The sequence below is a fragment of the Callithrix jacchus genome, chromosome 7, assembly GCF_049354715.1.
Source record: "Callithrix jacchus isolate 240 chromosome 7, calJac240_pri, whole genome shotgun sequence".
NCBI classification, from domain to species: Eukaryota; Metazoa; Chordata; class Mammalia; order Primates; family Cebidae; genus Callithrix; species Callithrix jacchus.
In genome coordinates, this window is record NC_133508.1 from 147432449 (window position 1) to 147453829 (window position 21381).

The 21381-nt window shown below is 44.2% G+C and overlaps 2 protein-coding genes across 7 annotated transcripts in view; both read left to right on the plus strand.

Annotated features, from left to right (window-relative positions):
- Positions 1-236: 236 nt before the first annotated feature.
- Positions 237-9628, plus strand: GPR61 (G protein-coupled receptor 61). Of its 5 annotated transcripts, none has more exons than XM_078332719.1 (4): positions 237-318; positions 3419-5636; positions 6305-6382; positions 9494-9628. In XM_078332719.1, exon 2 carries the CDS (start codon positions 4020-4022, stop codon positions 5373-5375), a length of 1356 nt encoding a protein of 451 aa, XP_078188845.1. In that variant the 5' UTR covers positions 237-318; positions 3419-4019; the 3' UTR covers positions 5376-5636; positions 6305-6382; positions 9494-9628. The 5 variants fall into 5 exon arrangements, with proteins under 5 accessions (XP_078188845.1, XP_009000092.3, XP_035108298.3 ...); XM_009001844.4 differs by lacking the exon at positions 9494-9628 and adding an exon at positions 7727-8259; XM_035252407.3 differs by lacking the exon at positions 9494-9628 and adding an exon at positions 7727-8259 and having other exon boundaries at positions 3517-5636.
- GNAI3 (G protein subunit alpha i3) overlaps positions 9585-21381 on the plus strand; it is a 46460-nt gene continuing 34663 nt past the window's right edge. For both annotated transcript variants that reach the window (XM_035252410.3, XM_035252408.3), the window contains exon 1: positions 9585-9810. Coding sequence is in view for 1 of the 2 variants with exons in the window: in XM_035252408.3 (XP_035108299.1) it covers positions 9693-9810 (118 nt within the window). In the remaining variant the exon portion in view is untranslated. The remainder of the gene's footprint in view (positions 9811-21381) is intronic.

A 21381-nucleotide genomic window follows, 5' to 3' on the forward strand; every position in this document is an offset into this window, starting at 1 on the left:
AATCAGTAGGGTCGCTCTGCCTGTCATTACCTGGCCCCATGAAACTTTTGCGATGCAGTCCGGCAGCCTGAGAAGTGAGAGGAATTGAGCTCACCGTTGGGCACCTTGCCTGGGACATTGTGCCCATCCTTTTGCTTCAGAAGTGACTCCAAGGGGCTGGGTGGGAAGCAGGAGGCCATTAGGACCCAGAGGCTCTCAGAGCACTCTGCTTTGCCGGCTGCCTCTCACCGCTCACTGCAGTGCTTCAGGCTTCAGCAGCCTGGGAGAAGCATCAGCTGAGAGGAGCTATCACATGGGAGCCGGGACTGCTCAGCAAAGGTAGGAGTTGCCGACTAGGCCAGGAATGGGGGCCAGACCCAGGGCCTGGTGGTGAGTGCCGAGGTATCCCCACAGAAGGGTGGCTTTCCAAGGACCACCCCTGCCTCCCTTCTGGTGAGCAGTTTAATCAGGAGATGGGCTCTCAGGTATCCCAAAGGCAGTATTGGGGTGTGGGCATCTCTGAAGCCCAGAGCTGGCGGGTTGATCATCTCCTGCCGGCAGGAGTACCCATATCCTGCAGACAAACAGCGTTCTCCATCTGTTTTGCTCCATGTCATAGAGATGGGTCTCCCACATTCTAGGAATGGGCCCTTCAGCATCCAGGCTGATGGGCAACTGTGTCCTGGGTGTGGGCAACTCTGCTGAGGAGAGGTGTTGTGGCTCCCTGGAAATCTCCCCTAGCTTAGGAGGGGCATGTTCTTGTCTGAAGGAAGGGCAGGCTCAGGTCTTTGGGATGAAGCTCTGTATCTGGGAAACAGGGGCATGTGAATCCCGACATCTCTGTGGCTTTGGGCTGGGCACTTACATACATCTTGCATCCTGTAACTTGACCATGCCCCTGCTGGAGGCCCAGACCTCAGGCCCTAGTGGCAAAGCCTTCTAGGGACTGAAGGTCCTGGAGGTAAGAGGGGTGCTGTTGGAAGGAAGTAGTGGAGGAAGGAAAGCCTCTTCTGGGGGAGTAGGCATAACAGTATGACCTGGGAGAGGAGTGAGGCTCCCTGGGTTTCACCTATGAAATGGTGACACCACAGCCCTCCCTCCATAACCCCAGTCCACCAGTGAGGGAATGCCAACTAGCCAGATACACTGATCTGTCTGTTAAGAGGTAAATTGGAATCCTGGCACCTAGGAGTCATTGTGGAGATACTGGCAAGCTTGAGGGGGCTATGAAAAAGAGCAATGCCCAGTGCCTTCTTGCTCAGGGCTCCATCATGGCTGCATGGCATCCCTCCAGCTCCACGTGGAAACCGTCTGCTTTCCCCAGTCGGGGATTCTTGATGTCCATCCAGACATGGTGGGCCTCTCCTCCTTCAGCCATCAGGGAAGGAGTCTGACCCACATCATCTGGGTCTCAGTCACTGGCAGAAGGGATAGGTAAACTGCAGCATGGAGAGTAAGGGGGAAGGATGCTTCTCTTAGCATTTCTTTCGGGCATTTTTCCTGGCAGACTCTTATGAGAAGCTGATGTCTCACTTTTGTGCCCACTCTTCATCTTCTCTGCAGACCCTAAGTCTCTGTGGGCATCCTGACTGTGAAATGAGCCTTCTGTATCCCTAGAGAGAGCCCAAAGTTAGGGCTTCCTCAAGTCCGGGAGTCCCAGCTACCCTTTCCACAAGAGAGTCCTTTGGCTGGCACACAGCTGGCTGATTGAGTGTTCTTGGAGTTTGTCCTGGGGACAGGGTTTCAACTATCAATTGGACTTAGATTCAATTCGCAAAATTGCATTGAGCACCTATTGCAGGCATAGCATGTTAGAAGTTTGGTGTAAGGTTCACGGAAACACCGAAAACCAAATGAGACCGTAAGGCTCTAACGTGGAGGAGAGTGGGGCCCATCTTGCCATGTGGTCCTCTTTACTGCAGCCATAGAAATGATGAGTTTTTAAACTGAGCAACATCAGCGTCCCCTCCCCACTTCTTGTTCTGTGACTGCAGTAACAGTCCAGAGCCAAGGGGGTTCTGGGTCAGGGATCCTCCAAGGGTCAGCTCCAGGGACCAGAGATTTGGGGATCTGGGGAGCAGGAGGTTGGGAGCAGCTCCTTTCCCACAGGAGGGGCACAGTGGCCTTGAGGAATGCATGAGTGGGTGGAGAAGGGCAGCTTGAAACCAACCTCTGCCCTCTGTAGCCCAGGAACTCACAGAGTAATCAAATGTTATCATGTATAGGAACCTCAGAGGTTGTCCAGTCCAACCCTCCCATTTCACAGATGAGAAAACTGTGTCCTGGGTAACTTGTGACTTGCCTACAGAAAGGCCATCAGACTTGGCATGTCTGCACTTTGCTTCTAATTTGCAGAACTCAGCCCACTATCCCGAGGGAATCTGGACTGCAAGAATAGTATATGTAAATGAAAAAAATGGTTAATTACATCGGGCAACCTATTTCAATTATATGCAAACTCAACATGGATAATGAGACACAGAAAATAGATTTGGTCTGCCATTTGATCAGGAGAAATGAGGGACTGAAACCACAGACTTCCAGTTTTCTTTTCTGCTCTATGCTCACCCACTTCCACCATCACAGTCCACTACCCACCCTCACTCCTAGCCACCTCCTACCCAGGCGCCTCCTCCCTGCTCTTTGTTCTGTGACTGCGGTAACTGTTCAGAATCAAGACGGCTTTGAGTCCGGGATCCTCTGAGGGTCAGCTCCAGTGACCAGAGGCTTGAGGATCTGGGGAGCGGGAGGTTGGGAGGAGCTCCTTCCCCATGGGAGGGCCACAGTGGCCTTGAAGAGTTCATGAGTGGGTGGAGGAGGGCAGCTTTCAAGCAGCTTCTGGTTTTGGGAACAGTGCAGGCTGGATGAGCTGGCTTCTCAATTTCCTTCCAGGTGGGACATGTCGTTTTCACTGCTCCTTCTCAACATTCCCAAAGTGGCAGCTGTTTGTCCTGGGAGAAGTGGTGTCAAAAGAGCCTAAAGCACAGCTCCCCTTTTCAGGTGATAGCCCTAGTGCAGCAAGAGACGTTTTTTAGAGACAGCTGAAAGTCAGCAACTATACTGGATGCCTATTACAGTCCAGCTGGCACGGAGGGCACCTTCACATATGGCATGGCACAGTGGGCAAGAGTACTGGCCGTGGGGCCAGACTGCCTGTGTAGGTGCCCAGCCCTTGCTGCTTACTAGCTGTGTGACTTTGGGTAAGTTACTTAACCTCTCTAGGCCTCAGTTTCATCCCTTGCAAAATGGAGATAAAAATCATGTCTACCTCACAGGGCAGTGTGAGGAATAAAATGAGTTAATACAGGCAGAGTGCTGAGAACAGGGCCTGGCATGTGGAAAACCTGTATCAACACTACTGCTTGTCAGTATTGTCAACAGATCACGCAGGGTCCAGAAACACAGTTGTGAAGCAGGTGTTCTCCCTTTCATTTTACAGATGGTTTATGAGGAAACTGAAGTTCAGAAGACTCACAGAGTTAGTAATGCCCAGAACTGGGACTAGAAACTAAATTTTGTGCTCCTTCTACTCCCCAGCAGCTCCTGCCATTCTGAGGAGACAAGAAATCAGGAAATTTACATAAGCAACCCTAAAACTGAGGCACTACCCCAGAGATCAGCAGGACCCTGGGAAAGAGTGACAGAGGATTTAGAATCCCTGGCTACCAGTTCTGGAAAGGGTAGAAGGGTATGGAGAACGAGAACGGCAGAAAGGAAATGCAAAAGGAAGAGGTGAAGGCCATTCTGAAGGCGGAGTGTTGAGTGGGTCAGGCTCCACACCTCTCACGTCTCCTGCTTCTTAGCAGTCACCAAGGCAGACCCTGGAGCTATCTCCGGCCAGAAAGGGATATGAGCTTCTGACATTTCAGCTGCCTGGCCTGGTGCTCTGTACACAGACAAGCCTGCCCAAGAGGCTCAGTACGAGGCGCCCCCTACGAAATCGGGAAGCCTGAGCCTGGGCTCGCCATCCCAGGATTGCTGGACTAGGATGGGGGATGGGCCTGTGACAGGAGGTACCCTGGGTGTCCTCTTTCGGCCCCATGGAGTCCTCATCCATTCCCCAGTCATCAGGGAACTCTTCCACTTTGGGGAGGGTCCCTCAAACCCCAGGTCCCTCTACTACCAGTGGGGTCCCGGAGGTGGGGCTGCGGGAAGTAGCTTCGGAATCTGTGGCCCTCTTCTTCATGCTCCTGCTGGACTTGACTGCTGTGGCTGGCAATGCCGCTGTGATGGCCGTGATCGCCAAGACGCCTGCCCTCCGAAAATTTGTCTTCGTCTTCCACCTCTGCCTGGTGGACCTGCTGGCTGCCCTGACCCTCATGCCCCTGGCCATGCTCTCCAGCTCCGCCCTCTTTGACCACGCCCTCTTTGGGGAGGTGGCCTGCCGCCTCTACTTGTTCCTGAGCGTGTGCTTTGTCAGCCTGGCCATCCTCTCGGTGTCGGCCATCAATGTGGAGCGCTACTATTACGTGGTCCACCCCATGCGCTACGAGGTGCGCATGACGCTGGGGCTGGTGGCCTCTGTGCTGGTGGGTGTGTGGGTGAAGGCCTTGGCCATGGCTTCTGTGCCAGTGTTGGGAAGGGTCTCCTGGGAGGAAGGAGCTCCCAGTGTCCCCCCAGGCTGTTCACTCCAATGGAGCCACAGTGCCTACTGCCAGCTTTTTGTGGTGGTCTTTGCTGTCCTTTACTTCCTGTTGCCCCTGCTCCTCATCCTTGTGGTCTACTGCAGCATGTTCCGAGTGGCCCGCGTGGCTGCCATGCAGCACGGGCCACTGCCCACGTGGATGGAGACACCCCGGCAACGCTCTGAATCTCTCAGCAGCCGCTCCACGATGGTCACCAGCTCGGGGGCCCCCCAGACCACCCCACACCGGACGTTTGGGGGAGGGAAAGCAGCAGTGGTTCTCCTGGCTGTGGGGGGACAGTTCCTGCTCTGCTGGTTGCCCTACTTCTCTTTCCACCTCTATGTTGCCCTGAGTGCTCAGCCCATTTCGCCTGGGCAGGTGGAGAGTGTGGTGACCTGGATCGGCTACTTTTGCTTCACTTCCAACCCTTTCTTCTATGGATGTCTCAACCGACAGATCCGGGGGGAGCTCAGCAAGCAGTTTGTCTGCTTCTTCAAGCCAGCTCCAGAGGAGGAGCTGAGGCTGCCTAGCCGGGAGGGCTCCATTGAGGAGAACTTCCTGCAGTTCCTTCAGGGGACTGCCTGTCCCTCTGAGTCCTGGGTTTCCCGACCCCTTCCCAGCCCCAAGCAGGAACCACCTGCTGTTGACTTTCGAATCCCAGGCCAGATAGCTGAGGAGACCTCTGAGTTCCTGGAGCAGCAACTCACCAGCGACATCATCATGTCAGACAGCTACCTCCGTCCTGCCCCCTCACCCCGGCTGGAGTCATGATGGGCCGCTGGACACTCGGAGGGATATGGGGCTGGTACCAGTTATGATCGCAAGGACCACCTTGTGGGATCACCTTTTCCCAGCTGGCTAGGGCTGAGGCTGGGGTCTCTGCACACAGCTTTTGCTTAGTGTTTCCGGGGTCAGGAACAGAGCCAACAGGATGAACGTGTGCAAAAGTCTTGGACTTGGCTGTGATCTTGGACTGCTGGGGGAGGGAACCTGGGTATGGTGAGACGGTGACGAGAGAAAAGGGTCACAAAGGTGAGGTGAAGCCTCTCAACCAGTGAACTTTTCATGCTTGCAGAAGCAGGGAATTCTCTAAGGGTAGGCGTTGGAGGATACAGGGCAGCAGGCCAGCTTTGGAGTTATTCTAGGGGCCATTTAGGGTATTTTATTTTTCAGTGTAATTGTCCAGGGCAGTAATTGCACCCAAGCAAGGTAAGAAAATGACCCATGTTTTCTCATTTCCTTGCTAGGTTTAAAAAGAACTAAATTACAGCCAAGCGTTTCCATTTGAGTTAATAGATCTTTTTTTCTGGTTTTATACCTGAAATTTCCTTAAAGTGAGAGGACCAGTAGGGTATATTCCTTTACTGAGTTTGTCCAGAAACAAGACAAAATAGCAATTAGGATACATGGAGTAGAAGACAGTAAAGCTGACTGCACCTCTCTCTCTCCCACTCTTCAGAAAAGCTTTTCTGTTCTATTTTTCTCTCTTCTGCACACAGGAGATCAAGGGTGGAGCCTGATCTCAGCAGAGACAAGAATAAGGCAGGATGGCTTTTCCTCCCTTTTAGGAGGAAGGACTAGAATGACTGGGGATCAGATGGGTGAGGGTGGGGGTTGGCATTTGAATTGATAAAGTGGCTAGACACAGAGAGGCCAGGTAATCAGCCTGATCAATAATACCTCGAATCTTTTCTTTCCAGGACTGGCCTCCCTGATCTCTCTCCTCATGGCAGTGACCCACCTCCAGCCCCCTGGACAATCGGGTACAAGAGACTAAGGTTGGGCATGGGAAGGGTGGGGTTTCCATGATCTATTAAATGCCTCCCTACTCCCATTCATCGCTCTCAAAATTAGCTTCAGTGACAAAGACTTAAATCTCTCTCCTATCTGCAGCACTGGGTTGGAGAGAGGGCACAGGAGTTGGTCTTGGCTGTTCCCTGATTGAGACTGTAGGAACTGTGTTGGTTGGTATTGGTGGTGGTATTTTCAACAAAGAGGGAATAATTGTAAACTGGACAGGACACCCATCTGGGACCACCTGTCCATCGTACTTCCCTCAATTGAATCAGGTAACACTACAGGGTCAAGGCAGGGCCAGAGAGTGGTGTGGTCTGTATTTGATCAAATTCTTGGCTCACTGAGAATCAAACAGGGAAATGGGTTGGTAGGAGTGGGATAGTCTCCCCTTTAAACAGCTAATAAATAATTTTTATGATAAAAGGTTATACTGATATCAACATTGACTCCTTTAGTTCAATTCAGTGCATTAATAGTTGAATACCCACTAGTCCCTGGGACCCACACAGTGTGTGGTCACTGCTTTTAAGGAGTTCATAGTCTAATTTGATCAGATACCTTGTATTTTTACAAAGCACTTAGATCTGATAAAGCACTACGGAATGTGCTTGAGAAATATATTGGAGAATATATCCATGACTCCAACTTCTGAGAGTTCAGTCCATGGCAGCAAGATGCATACCTGAAAGCTTCCTGCAGACTGTAGAAAGCATGGGGAGTATAAATGAAACTCTCTAATGAAGTAAAAAAGTTCAGTGAAACTGGGCAAACAGCTTTCCCCCTTGTGTTCTAGGAAAATTTCTAGGATTTCTAGGTTTGTCTTCCTATCACTAGGCTATTATACCAGCCTAGTGCCTATTACATTGAGGAAGTCCCCTAAAAACATAGTATATAGAGGGAGGAGAGTCCTTTGTGATTGAAAAACATGTTCACCTCTCCTCTCTATTAAATTAAATGCATATTGAGGAATCAATCATTCCTAGACAGGGAATAAACTCCTTGCAGACTACTGATCAGCTAGTAGATCCAAAGCATTGCCAGCAGGTGGCAGTGTGAGTCCAGTGGAAGGACGAAAGGCGATTGTATGTGGTGAAAGGGGGAAGGGGAGGGCATTAAACATTGCCTGGCAGCCATTTTGTTAATTTATTTTGCCTTTTCCTTTGACTTTGCCCTCCAACCCTTCCTTCACATACATCAAAGGAGAAAGTTTTAAGAGCAAGGGTATCTTTAATTCAGGCTGAAATTTCCTGACACTGTGATCTCACTGGTGTTTATTACAGAGTTTGACATACATGGGTTCATTTGCCATTTATTTTTCCCTGTAGGAGTGGATCATGAAGGAAATAAAAATCTCTTTTATTAAGCTGAGAACTTTCCCAGCAATTTCTGCTGTGTTCACCTTCCAGGAGTTTTCTAGTCACCAGGATGCCTTGGTAAAGTTCAGTACGTAATCTTTGGCTCTGAAAGCTGTTCCTGGACAAAATCTGACCTAACTCACTGAAGAATCAACAGATTGAGGCAACCATCCGGTCAGTTACCTTTTCCTGCATCCTGCTGGTGTTGGGGTAACTCCCAATCCTAGATGAAAACCATAGGCTTTCTGTTGTCAGGTGTCTCCAGGCAATATCCTACAGGGGCATGATAGAAAAGGGCAACTCTGGAGTCAGACAGACCTACTTACTTACTGTGTGAAGTTGGGAAAGCTGCTTAATTTCTCTGAGCCTACTTCCTCACCTGTAAAAATGGGGATCATTATTACCTACCTCACAGGGTTGTTGTGAGGATTAAGAGATGGGATGTGGAAGCACCTTAGCCATACCTGGCAAATAGGTACTCAATAAATACTGGTTTTACTTCCTTTTCCTCTTGCCCTTTTCCCCCAAAAATATTGATAAGGAAAAAGCAGTCCCTTTCATTCTAACAGTCATTTGGGAATGACTGGGGGACTTTTTCAAACCTTGAAGAATTGGCATTGGTAAGAGTTATGGTGGATGAGGCTGTTTAAGATGGCTCTAATCTTCTAATTAAATCCTTCTAATTAATGGATCATCACTATATATAGACCTCTCTGTTGGAAACTTACATTCTAAAGTTCAGATTCTATTAGAGAAAGAAAGTAATTTACAATCACAGGGAAAGGTTTTAGAGACTGAGTTCCCTTCGGTAGAATGTATGGTAAATGTGGACTTATTTGGCTGAGAAGTTAATTTAGGACTACCTTCATGCAGTACCCAGGGTTATTAGTGAAAGAAGCTATCAGCCTGGCTTTCACAGTGGACTTAAGTGTCAGGTGATACTAGGGCTGAGAGGCAAATTTTACTAGACCACCTCCTTTTGTATGTTACTGCAACCGCAAATTTTAGTAGAAGATTCACAGGGATGCACTGGTTTGTTTTGGGGTGTGGAATTGAAGTTGACATATCTTGGTTTTAGTTCTAAGACTCTATGGTAGGAAGATCTGGCTTACACTAAAGAGAAGGGCAGCAGGGATATTTTATGGAGGAACTACAGGCTTAACCTTTCAAGTTATCGAGTATCTGCTAGTGATTTCAAGCGGCCTTTTGCCAGCATAGGAGTTAAGCAAATCTCAAGACCACAGAAATACGTCCATAATAGCATAAGGACCAGGGGACATTTTGAGAGGAGTTAGTGGGCCAGAGAGGGCAAAAAGGTCCTACCTAGGCACAGTCGATGTTACAATCTCAGATGTGAGATGTGAACGGGGCCCAGGCCGGGCAGTTTGTTCTGACATAACCCTAACAGAGGCAGTGTCCCACATTTGGGTAGGGGTCCCGGGTCTTCACAGCTAGAGATCAAAGGGGTTTTCTGGCAGGCGAGAAAATTCCCAGCAGAAATTCCCACGCGGTATGTAGGCTTTAATTTAGAAATCTCCGCCCCCAAACTGGCATTATGAGTTGGGAGGCCCCGGTTTTTCTCCATTTTACCAAATCAGGTAGCTGAAAGGTAAACGAGGCTTCAAGTTGGGCGGCGGGCAGCGAACTTAACAGAATCTCGAAACTCAGCTGATCCGCCGCCCAGCCCAGTCGCCGGGTCCCCGTGACTTCCGCTTTCGGTCTCAATTTCTCTCCCAGAGGAGAGTGGCTTAAACGGTAAAGGCTGCGGGGCGTCGCCGGAAGTGTCGTAAACGCCGGATGTCCGGTTCTTCTGGGCGCTAAGGGAGCTGACGGAGAGGGCCGCCGCCCAGCAGTAGACGCTGCCTCAGCCTGCCGAGTGGCAGTTCCCTCGGTGTGTGAGTGAGCCCGGGCCCGTGTCCCCTCTCCCGCCGCCGCCATGGGCTGCACGTTGAGCGCCGAAGACAAGGCGGCAGTGGAGCGAAGCAAGATGATCGACCGCAACTTACGGGAGGACGGGGAAAAAGCGGCCAAAGAAGTGAAGCTGCTGCTACTCGGTGAGGGGCTGGAGGCGGGGACGGAGCGGTAGTCGGGAGAGCCTGGGCGTTTTGGAAGGCCTCAGCGGGGTCTGGTCGGGCCGACGGAAAGGACCTTAAAGGGATCTGGAGGGCGTGGCGGGTGTGGGGCGGGGTGTTGGGGTTCATAGCTGAGGCCCCAGAGGGTGTGATGAGGGGGGTGGGGTTTTGGGGTTGCAGGAATTCGGCTTTGGAGGGTGTGACTCCGGGCTGGAATTGTGTTTAGCTGAGAGAGCCTGGGAGTATGGGGCGGTGGGATATTGAGGCAGTAGGAATATGGAAAAAGTTCATAAAGGAAGAGTTGATATTAGGGAAGGTTTTACATTGGGTTGCAGCGTGTTGGTAACGAGGACAGGGTAGAGTATATTTTGGGCTTGTGTAATGGTTTGTTTGGAGCGGCGTCGTTGTTTGGCAGGATAAAGCTAGGAAGCTTGAATGGATGGTATAGCGGCTGGAACAGAATGGTCACATAAGGACGTTGACATTTGTTAGAGCCTCTTGAACTGTTAGAGGAACCCTGTATTATCCAGGAACATGAAGGTAGGTAGGTGAGTTCAATAGCAAGTTATCAGGTATAAAGGAAAAGAGCTTGGGTGCAGAGGCCCTCTCTACTTTTCCACCGTTTTCTGTCATTTTTATTTTAAAGGTTTTATAACTCCTTTCTCCATTTTCATGAAAGGATGGGAAATGGTGTGAGCTGAAGAAATTTAAAGAATGACTTATTTGAGGTTTGTAGCAGAAGATCTAGTGGACAGGGGATTACACGTTGGAGGGTGCTGAGTCGTTGCTATAGATGATGTGCAGTTGGAATAGTTATCTTGGACATATTTACTGTAAGGAGTAGACTTCTTTACAGTAGGCTGTGTTATCCTTTTTGGCCTCTTCAAAGCAAAACCAATGACTTCAGGAATTACTGTTTATGTTACCTGATAGTCGTTTTAAGTGGGTTTTTGTGCAGTCGGATGCATTTTACTTAGCATGAGTTTTAAAATTTTTCAGAGGTTCAGTAACTCATACAAAGAATTTTGGCATTAGCTTACTAATAAATGAAGCCACACTTCTTCACTGTTAGTATTTTGTAGGGTAGGATTTCTGTTAGAGAAGAATAAGTAGGGGTAGAGGTTTCTGTAAGCAGTAAAACTTTACTTTTTAAAACAATTGATTTTGAGGACAAGGAGTCACTTTAGGGAAAGTGCTCAATTTTTGTGGTATAAAGCTCCGGAGGACAGAATGTGCCACTGTAACCCAAGACTTATTTTGTACTCCAGGACATTCTCAGTGCCCCTGCTAGTCCCTTAGTGTTAACGTATTTGGTTAGTTGTAGATTGCAGAAGCTCTGGTAATAACTTTTTTGGATATACTATAAAGGGAAAGTTATGTATGGGATCTTAAGCTTCTGGTTTGTATACTTGAACTTTGAGAAGATGCAAGTTCAGATTGTAGTTCTAGACTGCCACTGTCTGTATAGCAGGTGCATAATATGTACTCCTTTTTTTTTTTTTTATAAAGACGGTGTTTCACCATGTTGGTCAGGCTGGTCTTGAACTCCCGACCTCAGGTGATCCACCTGCCTTGGCCTCCAAAGTGCTTGGATTACAGGCATGAGCCACCACGCCCGGCCTGTACTCCTTAACTATTTACTGTTAACCAGCCTGGGCCAGCTAATATTGAACATTGGTTCTTGGTGCCTTTGTGAAATTTGATATAAACTATGACAAGTATTTAGGGTGTTAACAATTTCTTTATTGATTGATTATGAAATTAAAGATGTATTCTCATCTTCTGTGAGTGATTTGATTTACATTGAAAAATAGAGATACCCTCAGGACATCAGCCTATTGTAATGTAGTTGGAAACTTTGAGACTTTCTTCCAAAAGGCAGAATGAGGCAGACAGAATTTGGACAGGCGTAACTTGTCTAAATGTCTAGAAGAATTTTTATTCAGGATTTTATACATAGTGCATTTAGTTAAAAACAAAATTAAACACTTGATGACTTAGGAAACTTGAAAAGCAGTAAGTAAAAATCAAAGTACTGAACATATTTGCTTTTAATTTTTACCAACTTCATTCTTTTTTAAGAAACATTTTAAAAAATATTCTTGAGCAAGTTTAATCCATAAATTCAAAAAGGTTGCAGAAACAGATGTTCTTGGCTTGAGCCATATCATAACACATATAGGAAATTAAAATCTTCTGTTTCTATAAGCAAAATATACTCAAAACAGTATACAATTTTTTTTCCTGGATAATATCTCCTTTGCTGTAAATGCAAGTCATTTTTACTTCATCGCTATGGAACTTAGTTTAGGTTGAGATCTATCTACTTATCCTTGTGTCTCCTGGCACATGATAGGGGGTGTAGTTTAACATGGTGATTAATGCATGGGTCCTGAAGTCAGAGTGCTTCAAATTCTAATTCCCATCTACTAGTTATAACCTTGGGAAAGTTAATTTCTCTCGGCCTCAGTGTTCTTATCTTTAAAATGGAGAAAATAGAGCTACTTCTAGGATTGCTGTGAGGATTAAATATGCCAAAAACGTAAAGCAGAACACAGCTTGGCACATAGTATAGTACTAGCCATGAAGATTAGCTATTATTATTAAGTCAAAATGAATGTTACAGATTATAGGTATTATGGAAATTATACCAAATTAAGAAGCTAGTATGGGCCAGATTATTAAGAGAAACTTCAGTACTGTAATTCTTCCTTTGATAACCTTTAGTTTGAATTTTCTTTAGATGTTCTTGGAAAGGGCCGGGCTTGGTGGCTCATGCCAGTAATCCCAGCACTTTCTGAAGCTGAGGCTAGTGGATCACCTGAGATCAGGAGTTCAAGACCAGCCTGGCCAACATGGAGAAACTGCATCTCTACTAAAAAAATACAAAAATTAGCTGGTTGTAGTGCTGTGTGCTTGTGGTCTCAAGCTACTCAGGAGGCTGAGGCAGGAGAATCACTTGAACCTGGGAGGCGGAGGTTGGAATGAGCGAAGATGGCGCCACTGCACTCCAGCCTGGGTGACAAAGTGAGACTCTGTCTCAAAAAAAAGATGTTCTTAGAAAGATCTTGATATGTCAAATTAGTGTTTAATTATTATATTACATTGAATAATGCAGAGCTTCGCAACCAATGTTCAGTGCTTAGGATGGCTTATAGGTGTGCTTTTTACAAGTTTTTTTAATAGCATTGAAGTTTTAAGTCATTTAGATAAATTCAGACTTTTACAACAGTTGAAATTACATTTGAACATCTTTGGTATGATTTCCTCTTTAAAATTCCTGAATTTGGTAACTTGGTTATTTATTATTATTAAAAAGAGATGGGGTTCTCATTATGTTGCCCAGGCTGGTCTCAAATGCTTGGCCTCATGTGATCCTCCCACCTCAGCCTCCCAAAGTGCTGGGATTACCAGTTCAAGCGACTGTGCGTATCCTACTATCAATTTGGTAGTTTGAAAAAATTTTATTTGGTATAAATACTAAATTTATACCAATTTAGTATTTAATATCATCTGTAATACTTTGTATTTTTTTAATGCCACAATTTCATGATATAAAGAAATTTTGTGTGTGTGCTGTTTTTTTTTTTTTTTTTGACTCCTGGGGCAAGCAGGAACATTTTTTTTTCACCAAGCTCTTTCAGCTCACCCCAATGAGCCTTACAAATATCTTTCTTTTTTTTTTTTTTTTTTTTTTGAGACAGAGTCTTGCTCTGTCACCAGGCTGGAGTGCAGTGGTGCAATCTGGGCTCACTGCAACCTCTACCTCCTGGGTTCAAGTGATTCTCCTGCCTCAGCCTCCTGAGTATCTGGGACTACAGGCAAATACCATCATATCCAGCTAATTTTTGTATTTTTAGTAGAGATGGGGTTTCGCCATGTTGGCCAGGATGGTCCCAATCTCCTGACCTTGTGATCTGCCCTCCTTGACCTCCCAAAGTTCTGGGATTACAGGTGTGAGCCACTGCTCCCGGCACACGTATCATTTTTAATGTGTGATTAAAAATGATATTTTATCATTTGACATCATGTGACAAAGGTTGGGAAGCACTGGTATAATAGATAAGAGCACTGCTTTTGGATTCACACAAATTTAAGTTCTACCTCCATTTATTAGCTCTGAGACCCAGAGCAAGTAACTTAACCATATGAATCATTTTTACATATGTAAAGCAAGGATGATGATATTTCATAATATGAAATGAGATAATGTATGTAAAATGCTTCACATCAGTGCCTAGCAAAAAAATTCAGTTCTGTCAGTGATGATGATTGTGAGACTTAACCATTTTAGCTACTTTTTTCAGAGGTTTTTCAGACAGCTATTTGATTATTTTTTATATTAATATTTTCAAAGATCTTCAAAGAATTTTAATAAATATCCTTTTGTGGTGAAAGAAATTAAATGTTATTTCATTTTCTTTTTTACTCACCACTATACTAATGAGGATTTATTATTTAGTTTTGTAAGTTATTGAATGATGTACTCTCTGAATTTCCATTTCTTGACAGTTTCTTTTAGTAGGTTCTGAGAAAACAAAAAAATGAGATTAATACTTTGTTCTTGGGGATTTGCTCGTGGAAGTATGCCAAAAAGACAGTTGCATGCAGAGAACTGGAGTCATCTAATTTACTTAAGCTTAATGTTATACAATTAATTATATTTAAATCTCTGCATATTATTGGCTGAATATGTTTATTACTGAGAATAAGACTGTCCTTTGGTAGACATGCCATTACATTACATCCTCCTATAGGATTATATCCTTTATAATCTTTGCCATTTCGTTGGAATAAGGTTCATAGCCAGTTACATTTCATGTGAGGATGCATCTTTCGTCTCAGGAAAAAAAAAATTTGTGTTTTATAAGCACTTATCATTCTTTGTGTCTTTTATTTAAATGCATGAGTCACTTTTCTTCTTTTTAAATGTTTCAGTTATTTGGGGGGAACAGGTTGTTTTTTATTACACGAATAAGTTTAGTGGTGATTTCTGAGATTTTGGTGCACTCATCACCTGAGCAGTGTATGCTGTACCCAGTGTTTAGTCTTTTATACCTCACCCCCCTCCCATCCTTTCCCCGAGTCCCAAAAGTCCATTGTATCATTCTTATGCCTTTGCATCCTCATGGCTTGGCTCCCACTTATGAGTGAGAATATATGATGTTTGGTTTTCCATTCCTGAGTTACTTCACTTGGAGTAATGGTCTCCAGTTCCATCCAGGTCGCTGCAAATGCCATTATTTCATTCCTTTTTATGGCTAAGTAGTATTCCGTGTTTGTGTGTGTGTGTGTGTGTGTGTGTGTGTGTGTGAGAGAGAAAGAGAGAGAGAGAGATTTTCTTTATCCACTCATAGATTGATGGGCATTTGGGCAGGATCCATATTTTTTCAATTGTGAATTGTGCTGCTTATTATAAACGTGTGTGCAAGTATTTTTTTTGTATAATAGCTTCTTTCCTCAGGGTAGATACGCAGGAGTGGGATTGCTGCATCAAATGATAGATATACTTTTAGTTCTTTAAGGAATCTCCACACTCTTTTCCATAGTGGTTGTGCTAGTTTACATTCCCACCAACAGTGCGAAAGTGTTCCCTTTTCACCACATTTACGCCAACATCTATTATATTTTGATTTTTTGATTATGGCCATTCTTGCAGAAGTCAGATGGTATCACATTGTGGTTTTGATGTGCATTTCCCTGATAATTAGTGATGTTGAGCATTTTTTCATATGTTTGTTGGCCATTTGTATATCTTCTTGTGATAATTTCTATTCATGTCCTTAGCCCACTTTTTGATGGGATTGTTGATTTTTTTCATGCTGATCTGAGTTCCTTGTAGATTCTGGATATTAGTCCTTTGTCAGATGTATAGATTGTGAAGATTTTCTCCCACTCTGTGGGTTGTCTGTACTCCACTGATTTCTTTTGTTGTTCAGAAGTTTTTTAGTTTAGTTAAGTCCCATCTGTTTATCTTTATTTTTGCATTTGCTTTTGGGTTCTTGTTTATGAAGTCTTTGCGTAAGCCAGTGAATAGAAGGATTTTTTTCTAATGGTGTCTTATAGAATTCTAATGGTTTTTGGTCTTACGTTTAAGTCAGTAGCCTTATACACTAACAGCAACCAAGCTGAGAATCAAATCAATAACTCAACCCCTTTTACAATAGCTGCAAAAACAAATAAAAAACGTCCTTAGGAATATACTTGACCAAGGTGAAAGACCTCTACAAGAAAAACTACAAAACACTGCTGAAAGCAATCATAGATGACACAGACAAATGGAAACACGCCCCATGCGCATGGATGAGTAGAAACAATATTGTGAAAATGACCATACTACCAACAGCAGTCTACAAATTCAATGCAATTCCCAATAAAGCACCACCATCATTCTTCATAGAACTAGAAAAAACAATTCTAAAATTCATGTGGAACCAAAAAAGAGCCCACATTGCCAAAGCAATACTAAGCAAAAAGAACAAATCTGGAGGCATTACATTACCCGACTTCAAATTATGTATACCGTAAGGCCGTAATCACCAAAACAGCATGGTACTGGTATAAAAACAGGCATATAGACCAGTGGAACAGAATAGAGAACCCAGAAATAAAGCCAAATACTTCCAGTCAACTGATCTTTGACAAAGCAAACAAAAATGTAAAGTGGGAAAGGATACCCTATTCAACAAATGGTGCTGGGATAATTGGCCCGCCACATGTAGAAGCATTAATCACTTTTGTAGTCTGAAAATATGGTCTTTTTCAGTAATTAAAATAGTGTAATCTTCCCTGACTACGTTATTCCTGTAGTTACACTGATGGCCATAGACTAGGGTGCTTAATACTAAATTTACAGGGCATGGAAGGTTCTAATAAGCGCTGCTACTACATTTCTTTAAAAAATAAATTTTAGCATATTAAATTTACATGCACTATTACAAAAAGTCTTTTAGTTTTTAGGCAGTTGTCTTTGATAAAAGTGATTCCTGGTCTAGAGATCTTTTAGAGATGGTTAGTAAAACCTGAAGCACTATGCTATTCCTCCCCCATGGTGCTGAGCTTCTTCATCCTGTAGCTTCTTGGGAAGGAAAAGGAAGTTGTTTTGCCTCTGCATATATTTCCTTTTTTCCAATCCTGTCTCTCTTCCTTTTCTGGTTTCTCCTATAGTATACTCCTGGGGAAAGGAGAGAGAGAAAGAGAGAGAGCACATGCAAGGTCGGTTTCTCTCTCTCTCTCTCTCTCTCTCTCTCTGTGTGTGTGTGTGTGTGTGTGTGTTTGTGTTTCATCAGGTTCTTCCACTAACTTCCATCCTTTTTTTTTTTTTGAGACAGAGTCTTGCCCTGTCACCCAAGCTGGAGTGCAGTCCTGGGCTCAAATGATCCTCCCATCTCGGCCTCTTGAGTAGCTTGGACTACAGGCTAATGTCACCACCCCTCAATAATTTTTTGTAGAAACTGGGTTTTTGCTGCGTTGCTCAGGCTGGCTTTGAACCCCTGGGTTCAAGTGATTCGCCCACCTCAGCCTCTCAAAGTGTTGAGATTATAGGCTTAAGCCACTGTGCTCAGCCTCTAACTTCTGTTCTTAAAAGTCCCTTATCTGTAACCGGCAATAAACAATATGGAGAAACAGATGCAGGAAAATCAACTGTGCAAAAATGGAATGTTCAAAACACGGAAGAAAAAACTGAGACATTGTGAAGAGTCTTGGTTCCTTTTTTAGAGGACAATTTTTTACTAGGAATTTTTGAAAAATCTGTTTTCTCTACTTGAGATGGCTTCTCTTTCTGCTCCCGCAGTGTATTAATGAAGTACATCCTGCTACTTACCTCCAGTCAGTTTATCCAGTACAGAACTTGCCTTCACTCTTCACCCCCAAATCCACCTCTTGTGATCTTTCCTGTTTCAGTACCAGCATTCCCAACATCATATAGGCTGAAAACTGCACTTGTTTTTAACTCCTCTGTGACTCTAATCTCTTACAACCAGTTGTTTGTGAAGTCTTATGACTCAGTCATTACTAGATTCCAGATTTTTTAATTTTATGGACCAGAAAAGTTTTTTAAAAATTGTTTTTGGTAGACCTAGGATTTAAATATTTTATTTTTCTTAGTAAATACATTTTAAAAGTCTCACACTACTGTCTATTATGATTACTTTTAGTTCTCTTTCCTCCATGATACTTTTGAGACAGTTTCACTCTGCTGCCCAAACTGGAGTGTAATGGCGCAATCTTGGATCACTGCAACCTCTGCCTCCCAGATTCAAGCAGTTCTCATGCCTCAGTCTCCGGAGTAACTGAGATTACAGGTGTGCACCACCATGCCCAGGTAATTTTTGTATTTTCAGTAGAGATGGGGTGTCACCATGTTGGCCAGGCTGGTCTTGAACTTCTGGCCTAAAGTGATCACCCACCTCGACCTCCCAAAGTGCTGGGATTACAGGTGTGCGTCACCATGCCTGGCCATTGGTGAAACTTCGGATGTTCTGAAATGGATATGATCTGATCCTCTCTTTTTGAAACCTCATAGTACTTTTTATGCCACTTATAGTCTGCCTTATATATGTTTTTTTATATACTTAGCTGGTCCTAACTGTATGGGCTTTTAGGGCAGGAGGACTAAGTATTTCTCATCATTGTGTCTATTGCAGGACCTAATATATTGCTAAAGTGTTTTGCCCATAACGAATAGGAACACCACTCATACAAGTCACAAGTAAAAGGTTTATTGAAAGGACACAGTAGGCAATTTCGTAGGTGTTAAACGTTCGAGGATAGGTAGGAAATGAAATACAGGTAGGTTCCATGTTCATGGATTCTGATACCCCCTCACCCCCACCCTCGCCCCTATTTCTCCTAGAGCAGAATAGACACTTGCTCTTCTTTGCTGGTAAGTCATCTCTTTATATCAACTTTTTCTCAGCACCATTGTGACTTCTTTGCCCACCTGCCTTCTGCCTCCCCTGAGTCTTCAACTTTGGCTTTTTCTGACATCTTCTGTGGCTCACACACTGTCTGACCTGGTAGTTCAAGTGCTTCATGTTCTCTGATGCAGGCTCTCAGGATCCCATTCCAGATTCCTGAGAAAGACTATCAGATTGGCCAAGCCTTGTCAAGTGCCCACCAGAGTCCAGTCATGTGTGGTTGGGGTATAGCAGGGTTGATGGGGTAGCATGAGTTTTGTAAGGTGATCGTGTCAAGGACTGAAGTAGGTCAAATTCTCTATTAAAGGCATGACCAGAGTTAATGTTTAATAAAGAGATGATTGTGCTTAACACCTAGTAGACACTCACTAAATATATGTTGAACATAATGGAATGACAGGGAATATGGAGGAACTAAACATAACACTGCTTTACTTTCTCATTAGTTCATGAGAACTTGCCTGTTCATTCTTAATACTATCAGTTTGTAAAGTTGGGAGAGAGAATGTAAATTCAAATTTAAAATTAGGCTGGGCGTGGTGGCTCACGTTTGTAATCCCGGCACTTTGGGAGGGCAAGGCGGGTGGATCACCTGAGGTCAGGAGTTCGAGACCAGCCTGGCTAACATGGTGAAATCCCATTTCTACTAAAAATACAAAAATTAGCCAAGAGTGGTGGCACACACCTGTAATCCCAGTTACTGGGGAAGCTGAGGCATGAGAATCACTTGAACCTGGGAAGTGGATGTTGCATGAGCCGAGATGGCACCAGTGTACTCCAGCCTGAGCGATGGAGTGAGACTGTCTCAAAAAACAAAAGACATAAAAACCAAATTTAAAATTACATTGAAGTAGTGTACTGGATTTTAAAGTCCTGTTATCAACACATTCAGCTAAGAATAGTTAATGTGACCTGAATTTAGTTACCTTTAATTTTAATTTAGGAATTCTTTCTTTTTTTTTTTTTTTTTTTTTTTTGAGTCGGAGTTTCGCTCTTCTTACCCAGGCTGGAGTGCAATGGCGCAATCTCGGCTCACTGCAACCTCTGCCTCCTGGGTTCAGGCAATTCTACTGCCTCAGCCTCCTGAGAAGCTGGAATTACAGGCACGTGCCATCATGCCCAGCTAATTTTTTGTATTTTTAGTAGAGACGGGGTTTCACCATGTTGACCAGGATGGTCTCGGTCTCTCCACCTCGTGATCCGCCCGCCTTGGCCTCCCAAAATGCTGGGATTACAGGCGTGAGCCACCGCGACCAGCCAGGAATTCTTTTTTAACGCATATAACCAGCTCAGTCTGTGCTTCATCATCGTCACCCCAGCTTTTTCTGTGCTAATTTTTCTTCTTACTACTTTTTTGAGTAGCAGAAAATTGTCCAACGGTAAGGGAAGAAATAAAACACTATTTTGCTCCTTATAAATAATATTGCCTCTTAAGTTTTTGTTAGAGAGTAGGTATAAACATTTGACAAAGTAGATTGCTCATAGATTTTAGCTGTCTGTGCTCTATCTTTACCTTTAGTTTTATGGTGGTGACATAGGGCTTGTTGGAGGGAGTGGGGAAGGAGGAAGGGATACCGGTCTTATAATAAGAAATGTTGGCCAGGCACAGTGGCTTGTGCCTGTAATCCCAGCACTTTGGGTGTCTGAGGCAGGAGGATCACGAGGTCAGGAAATCGAGACCAGCCTGGCCAGCAGGTGAAACCCCATCTCTACTAAAAATACAAAAAATTAGCCAGGCATGGTGGTGTGCACCTGTAATCCTAGCTACTCAGGAGGTTGAGGCAGGAGAATTGCTTGAACCTGGGAGGCAGAGGTTGCAGTGAACCGTGATTGTGCCACTGCACTCCAGCCTGGGTGACAGAGCGGGAATATTTTAGCAAGTTATAAAGAGAACTATCTTTGTGTTATGTCTCTTATTTTTGAGTTTGACTGAAATTAGTTTAACATCATAAGATAGGTAAAAACTGAAGTTAAAAACCTGAAAAACATAAATTCATGAAGTACCCCAATGTAAATGTTCAAAAGAAAATACAAAGAAAAGAAATCACTCTAGTATTTGACTTCCCCTCCAATTTTAATTATCTTTTGGTATAATTCTTTTTTAGTGTTTAGCAAGTTAAAGTTATCTTTAAGCCTTTGTCTATCCAGGTGATCCTGTTACCTGCTTAGTAATCAGCTGTATCATTTCTGTAATTCAAGCTGCTTGAACTGAATAACATTGTGTTAGGATCACTGTTTAATTGTTCTAGTTTTGATAGATACAGTGCTTTATGTAAGTGAAATACCCTGTTTTTCATGACTTTCTGTTAAGTTGTAACAGAAATTCATATATCTGATGTGAGCTAAGCAAAGAAGAAAGATACGTAAAAGACCAAATTTGTTTGACTTGTACCTGAATACTGGTCTAGTGATCCTAGAAGCAAGTTTCAGGAAGAGCTAGTCTTCAGATCTGAACTTCCTTTGATTTCCAAGTTAGACTTAGATACTTGAAAGTTTAAAGAAGATGGCTAAGGGTTAGCTGAGATGTTATTGTGTTTGTTGATCCATTACTAATTGCTGTTAGGGCCTCTTTCTGTTGCCAAGTCATGTTTTCAGATGGATAAATGTTTTTAATATTAATACAAAACATCTG

Bases quoted from the DNA above. Each gene is read 5' to 3' on its own strand.
- GPR61 (XM_078332719.1), top strand. From the start codon at position 4,020: ATGGAGTCCTCATCCATTCCCCAGTCATCAGGGAACTCTTCCACTTTG.